This window comes from Rutidosis leptorrhynchoides, chromosome 9 (genome assembly GCF_046630445.1).
Source record: "Rutidosis leptorrhynchoides isolate AG116_Rl617_1_P2 chromosome 9, CSIRO_AGI_Rlap_v1, whole genome shotgun sequence".
Classification (NCBI taxonomy): domain Eukaryota; kingdom Viridiplantae; phylum Streptophyta; class Magnoliopsida; order Asterales; family Asteraceae; genus Rutidosis; species Rutidosis leptorrhynchoides.
The window spans coordinates 135406926-135414409 of record NC_092341.1 but is presented as its reverse complement, the minus strand read 5'-3'; the positions used below and the strand labels follow the sequence as shown (position 1 = coordinate 135414409).

The window sequence follows — 7484 nt, the reverse complement described above, 5'->3', positions numbered from 1 at the left end:
AAACTAATTTAAACAAGTTAATGAGTTCATGTGTTGCATACTTTAAAGATTCAAGCCTAAGCTTGATCTTTAAGGAAAGTAAACTTTAAAGTTTATTTCATTAATCACAAGTATGCTTTCAACACATGAACTTTGATCTTTTGAAACAATAAAAGTAGAATCATAAACTAGTAAGTTTATGTTCTTGTGTTCTTGATAATACAAGATAAAATGAAGAATCTAACTAGAAAGTTGATTCTTGTAACAAGTATGTAACAACAACAAGTAAGTAACAATAAACTTCAAGTAACTCAAACAATCAACCAAGTACAAGTAACAAACAACAATTGATGATGATGATGATGATTCTTGTAGCCAAGGCTACGGTTTTGATACAAGAAAGAAGGAAGAAACTTGAACATAATACTTACAAGTTAAGAGAAATAAGAGAGAAAATGTTTGAGAGAAAAAGAGAGGTAAGTGTGTGTGTGTTTTGGAATGAGAGATATGTGAATGAATAAGTAAGCAAAATTGAAACAAAACACTCCATGAGGAGCACCTAAACAGACGGTTTAGGAGTGGGGGAGGGAGGATGGAGTTGTTTGTTGGTTACTAGCATGAAAAGCTTACAAAAGTTGGTTAAAAGATGTAGTTTCATGGGGATAAGTTGCTAACTAGATTCTAAGAGCCTTAACCAACTAGTTACTCTTGTAAGTACTACTTACATGTAATATTGGGCTAGCTAAGTCCATTAAAATGAGTAGGGTGGGCTTGTAAGCCCAAAGTCATAAGTCCATTTTACTAATAAAACCCAAGTTCACTTAATTAACAATTTAATCCATTTAAAGCCCAAGTAATTAACCAACAACCTTAGTTAATTAAAATGATTAATAAAACTTAATCATGAATGCAAATAATATCTAAAAATATTATTCGTGAAAGTTCCGAGTGTCACAAAGACGTTTCGGGCAATAAAAGTCAAGTTCGGGCAATCATGGCAACATGTAAATGTAATAACATACATTCGTTTAATCACACGTATTAATAATAATAATTATTAATAAATAAACGTTGGAAAATCCAGGGTCGTTACAGAATTGATGAATTGATGATGATTGATGATCGATGAATATATGCCATGATCAGGTTTGACGAGTTGTTATATAGTCGTTGGCTGTTTTGTGGCTGTAAGGTTGTTGCAGGCAACGACTGGCGGGTCATGGTTGCTGCTGGTGGCGGCTAGAGGCTACCATTGTAGCTAATGACTGTTGGCGATTGTTGGTGTTTGATCGGTGTCGGGGCTGCTGTTGTTTTAGAAAATTCAAAAATTTCGGCGATTATGGACTTGATCTCTCTGTGGCCTGGCTTTGCAGATGATTCTGGTTGGTTGTTGCACGGTCGCTCTCGTTCATTCATTTATTCCTGTCGACGTGTATGTTTAGGTGGGCGCGACGTTGTTGCCGACGTAGCTGACTTGCTTGGCTTCGAAAAATTGCGTCTCGGGATTAGTGTTTTTGGGTTGCCCGGTGTGGCGTGACTGAAGTGCGATTCTCGATGTGTGTTGGAAGCCGAGTTTGGGTTTGGGGTCGGGTGTGCGTATATGTATGTTTAGATCCGGTGCTATTTGTGTAGTGTTTGTTTTTAACTCTCTAATGTGGTTGGTCTCAAATCTATTGTACGAGTATGTCGCACTTCATCATAACTGATTTAATGTTGTAATCCCGGATCATTTGATCTATTTAATATATATACTACTATTTTTTTCAAAAAAAGAAAAAAAAAATTGCGTTTACATGAAAAATCAAAGCATCATGGGATCACGTATTTTAGTATTGGTTGAAAGTGTGAGTCACCACCTCTTTGCATTTGTTATTGGTTGCAAGTGTGAGTCACTTACTCAACAATTCAACGCATAACACGTGTCATCTCCACAGAACACGTGTAAACCTGGAAGCATCCAAATCAAACACCCTCAACAAAATAAATTCTCATTTGTCAGTTTTCAATTCCAAATTTCACATAGAAATAGAAATGTTCAGCGCACTCAAATCACTACCAATACAAACAAAGCCAGCAGCAACTGTTTTCTCCAGTACCGCCAACAAATTCACCGGTCCGATAATCGGAACTGTACGATTCCAGCAAGCATCCGCCGGAAAAGGAGAGGCTGATCATAGCATGGAGAAGGACAAGAAGAAGAATGAAGAAGCTCAAAAAGTACATAAGAAAGGGTAAGAATATTGATTGATATATTGTTATTTATCTAACTAAATTAAATATTGAATATTAATTATTATGATTGATGATGATGATGATGATGATGATGATGATGATGATGGTGGTGAATGAATAGGGATGTGATGTCAGATTCGTTTGGGGAAGGATACGCAACTCGATCAGATGAAGAAGGATTTGGAGGAATATACGGACGGAATCAGTCGCTTTCTCATGATGATGAAGATAAGATCGTTCATGGCAATTCTCCTGGTAACTAATTTTTAATATTTCTTTTTATTAATATAATCTTAAATCTTTTACTTATGTATAATTAATAATTATTAATCATACGTACTGAATAATAAATATATTTATGTTTGAATTGAATTGAATTGAAGAATATGACAAAACACAAGGATGCGAGGTGAAGGAGAAGGAAAAAGCTCGGAATCAAACGCAAGCTTAAATTACTTGTTTATTTACGCTAGTTGTTTGTGATGTGTATCAATATTTACAACAAAGTTTTGTTTTGTCTTTACTATTCCACACTAGAATATGAAATTACTCTGTACTGTTATAAAACTATAGTTGTTTGTGATGTGTATCAATCAATATATACAACAAAGTAATATACTTTCTTTTTGGAGAGTAAAGGCAGTTTAATTTAATACTCCATCATACTAAGTTACAAATAAGAACATAGTGGGAAAACTTAACAATGCATGAGAAGACAATCCATACATGATCCCATCACGATAGTAGCTGACAGTTTCAAAGATGCGAGGTTGCACTCGAGTGGATATACACGCAAATTTTATTATATCAATGTTAACCACTCGGACGTTTTTTTTAATTCTGCTTGAGATCTAATCAAAGCTTTGTACTTGAATTGTATTAAACGCTACCGACCTGTTCTAAGTTGTGTGTCTTCGAGAACCTTTTGGTTACGTTTTTTTCAAGTCAAATATACAATGTCGCTCGTCATAGTTCGGATTCGGATACGGTTCGGGTGCAAAGACGTTTGGTTGATGCTAAAATTATCTCCTAACCATTTGTGTACACGATTTCAGTGATGCTAAAATTATCTCCTTAACCATTTCTGTACACGATTTCCTAAAATTATCGGCTGCCTGTTAAAATCTAATTCAAGACGAGCTGGAATCTGACCCTTTTCGCATGCCAAGTAAATACCTATTTTTAGGAACATTTCGATTTGTCTAAGAGTGACCACCAGAGTCTTATCTTTGATTAGCAAAGTCACAAATTATTCGATATGAATTTACTATTATTTGATAATCGCCATGACCACGCATCTGATGAAGAATTCCTTAAGCAGTACTCGTATGTTGAACAGTTTATTAGAACGTCAAGCTCGTTTCTCGCTCGTCTTATAGGTTTCCGAAGCCACTGCCATCTTCCGCTGCAAGCAAATCCAGTCCTTTCCACTATCGTTGACTAAAGCATCCTGTTAGCTTCCGTACGATATAGTCTTCCATACTTTCCACCCCCAACAACAACAATACCCAATACCACATGAGTGGTGTATGGGGAGGTAATATGTAGACAATCATTTCCCTATCCGAGAATAAAGATAAGTCATTTTTCTACCCAGAGTGAAACACTCTCAAGAGTAGAGAAACTCATCCCTCTCTTTATTCGACGGATAAAGAGATTGCTTCCGAGAGGACCTCCGGCCTTTAAGTAGGAAAAAGGTTTGTTTAAAAAAAAAATAAAATAATAATAATAATAATAGACGCCGTGAAAATGGTAGAATCAAATTTCCATGAGTTTTAAATCCTGCTTGGAATTTAATTCAGGCTCTAAGAGTCAATCAAGTCTTCCATACTTTCCACTATGGTTAACATTCCTGCTCCCATCGGTAATTGATTTAACAAAAGACTTGTTGAAATGGACTCCAAAGGTTGTCCATCTTTCAATCAGCACGAACAATATTAGCCAACATGCCACCTGTGGAGGTTAGCCTGTTGGTTTCACTCATTAGGAGGTTACCATTAATACCATGAACACTTTTAGTAAGCTTGACCCGAAGCGAGTTAGATATGTTGAAGTGAATTTCAGACTTGATCATTATTTGACCAAGGTTTATGGGTCATGGGAAGTGGTCAACTAAATTGGAGTTGGCTAGTTGGTTATCTCATCTTTTATTTTAATAGAAGCAGTCGCTTTAGTTTTTTTGATGTATTCGTATCAAGTTTTTTAGTTAATGAAGTCAGTCCAGAAGATTACCTCAAATTTACTTTGTCGTTCATACTCGATCCACGAAACAACATCAAAAGTAGGCATTAGATCCAACAGATCGGTATAAAATCTCTTTTTGAAGTGCAAAGATGATTTCGAAACAGATGAAGCTCGCAAACTGCGAGCATGCTCTCGTGAAACGCGAGGTGTTTGGAACTCGAGACATGAGCTTGAAACGTGACAAAGTTGGCAGGAGTGGAAAGCTGTAGCCTTCGCGTTTGAATGCATGGTTTCGCATTTGGTGTAGGTTCGCAGAACGCAAGGTCCATCTCGCAAAACGTGAGGATGGATGTATTCAACAAGTTACCTTGATTTATTTCCTTATTCGTTTACATTATAAATAGGACCTATGTAACATGTAACTCTAAACTACGAAAAATCAATAAAAGTACTCTCGAGTTGGCCATGGACTAAAGCAATCACAACGATTACATATAACCACGTAATATTTTGTGTCGTTTACTTTTCTTGCATTATTATTGTCCGTTTGTTGTTTGTGGGATCACAATCTCTTGATTAGTAATCATTTTTGGGTCCATAAATTCCTAACAACTGGTATCTAGAGCACAAGGTTCAATTAGGGCACGATGGCGGACGAATGAAAGTTTAGGATTGATCGGTTCGATGAAAAGGATTTTGGGTTTCGGAAGATGCAAATAAAAGATCATATATATAAGAAAAATTTGCGCTTACTACTATTGGGGGAGAACGTAGCGATGTTAAACAAGAAGATTGGGATCTACCAGATCGCAAGCTTTAGGGGCAGTCAGGATGTCGCTCGCGAAAAACGTTGCTTATAACGCTATTAACGAGAAAACTACGTTTGGGTGCATAACGCACTTACAAACATGTATGAGAATGTAACACCCCGTTTTCCCGTGCGTGTCTAAAGGTACGTACTTTATCAATAGTACGCTTATAACCTACTCGTTATGTGATTAGCTGAACTAAAGTGTTGGTTAGGTGTAAGTGCATATATGTATATGTGTGTGTGTATATATATATATATATATATATATATATATATATATATATATATATATATATATATATATATATATATATATATATAGGTGTATTCAAATGCGTGCGTGTACGCGTATATGAATGTGTCGTGTTTGGCGTCGAGTCGTGTGAGACTTAAGGTTGAGGTATAGACGTGCATAGGAAGGGTGAAAGTTGTTGTGTTTGTGTTTGAACCCTTGATTCATGTTTAATTGTCGAAGTGACCAGACCTAGGCTAACACCGCGCCGCGACAAACAGGTCCGCGCCGTGACAAACAAAGCGAAACCAGATCAGAACTTGAGTTAAGAAGGGTGGTTTTTCCTTCTTTATGTCGCGCCGCGACAAAGGAGCCGCGCCGCGACACATCTGCAATTCTGACTCCGAATTCTGCTTAATTTATATAGGGTTTAGGGGCAAATTGGTCTTTTCGCGTGTAGATCTGGATGGAGCCTTTAATATCAACCACTTATTCTTCTTTTCTCATTTCTTTTCCTTTTTCTTTCTTAATTTTCTCTCAAATCCTAAAACCCACTTAGTTTAAATTTAAGATTTGGAGGTGAAGTTTTGTGAATCAATCCTAGAAGCGAGAATTAAAGTTGTTCATCGTATCTCTAGCTACACGTTCATAGTCTTGGTAAGTTCTAACTCTAAGTCTCGAGTTTTAACTAGTTTAAACTAGGGTTTGGTTCATAAGAACTAGTGTGACCCATTTGAGGGTTAAATGGGTGGGTTTTGGGTTGGATTGTTGAAAGGAAACCCTAAATAGCTATTATCTAGGGTTTGGTCTTGTGATTTGAGGTTGTAAGTGCTAAATGATGTTGTTAGTCATTAACGCACTTTTAAAATGATGAAAGAGTTGTTATTGTGTAAGTTTGACTTGATTTGTGAGTCAAAGAGTCAAAAGAGCACTAGTTGACCTAATAGGGCGAAATGGTTATGAAATACACCAAGTTTATGTTAGTTGATGTAAATAGACCCTAATCACTAGCCTTAAATGATCTATGACGAGGCGTGGCCATTAATGGGCGGTTTTGGGGTAGTTGAGTCATTTAATGCAATCGGGTCATTAAATGCTCAAGGGTTAGTGGTTGGCATTTAATTTAACTAGATTGTATGTTAATAAATGCATAATGTAATAGGTACGTTACATTGAAGGGTTGCAAGCTCGGTTAGCTTTCACAAGAGACTTGAGGTGAGTGGAATGATTATACATGTGTGTATATAATGTATTTACTTGTACGAGGTTCGATGTGGGTTTAAGTTCGGGCGTTCGATACCACATCGAGTCATTTATATGATATGGGTTTAAAGTTAGGGCGTTCGATACCATGTCATATATGTGTGTGGGCGTGAAGTGTGGGTTTAAAGTTCGGGCGTTCGATACCACATTACACGTGACGGGTGGGTTTAAAGTTCGGGCGATCGATACCACTCCGGGGTTAGTGTTATAATTTGTTGTGCACTAACGGTTGTTGGGAACACCGATGGGAAATTCGAAGTACCATTTCCTTGTACTTGGTTAACCATGGTTATGTGTTTTAGTGTAGCATATTATATTGTTCGAGTTATATATGCTTTCGTTGTGCTAGCTTGTGGTATTGGAGATTTAGTGTTATGCCTTGCGTTGGTATGCCTTTTAAATAGCTAGCGTGTATGAGGTAATTGTGTATGTGATTGCATGTAAGTAGATTATATATGTATGTGTATAATTATTGCATTCACTAAGCGCTAGCTTACCCTCTCGTTGTTTACCTTTTTAGATGCAGGCGCAGTTAAGGGCAAGGGGGTTATCGGACATTAGGCATCCCGTGATGATGCTTTGTCGGAGTTTTGATGTTGGCCTAACTTTTTGGGTAGTTTAGTCCCAAACCATGCTCGAAGTGTCGTTTGGATTGTAAACTATCAATAGTAATGGGTCAAACTGGTACTAAACTTTATTCGTGGCCCTTGTGCCTTTTGTAAACAACTAATTGTTGTGCGTTTTAAATGGAACTCGTGAAATGGGTTACACAAATTATTTGGC

The 7484-nt window shown here is 36.9% G+C and overlaps 1 protein-coding gene across 1 annotated transcript; it reads left to right on the top strand.

The window, feature by feature from the left end:
- The first annotated feature begins 1968 nt into the window (after window positions 1-1968).
- On the top strand, window positions 1969-2849 carry LOC139867639 (uncharacterized). The gene is made up of 3 exons (XM_071856003.1): window positions 1969-2210; window positions 2333-2466; window positions 2595-2849. Exons 1-3 carry the CDS (start codon window positions 2011-2013, stop codon window positions 2660-2662), a joined length of 402 nt encoding a protein of 133 aa, XP_071712104.1. The 5' UTR covers window positions 1969-2010; the 3' UTR covers window positions 2663-2849.
- The last annotated feature ends 4635 nt before the right edge of the window (window positions 2850-7484 follow it).

What these genes read in the sequence shown, in the direction of transcription:
- LOC139867639 (XM_071856003.1), top strand. Translation starts at nt 2,011, where the DNA reads ATGTTCAGCGCACTCAAATCACTACCAATACAAACAAAGCCAGCAGCA. An exon ending in CAAAAAGTACATAAGAAAGG is followed by an intron (nt 2,211 to 2,332) that starts GTAAGAATATTG and finishes GTGAATGAATAG; the next exon opens with GGATGTGATGTCAGATTCGT. An exon ending in CGTTCATGGCAATTCTCCTG is followed by an intron (nt 2,467 to 2,594) that starts GTAACTAATTTT and finishes ATTGAATTGAAG; the next exon opens with AATATGACAAAACACAAGGA.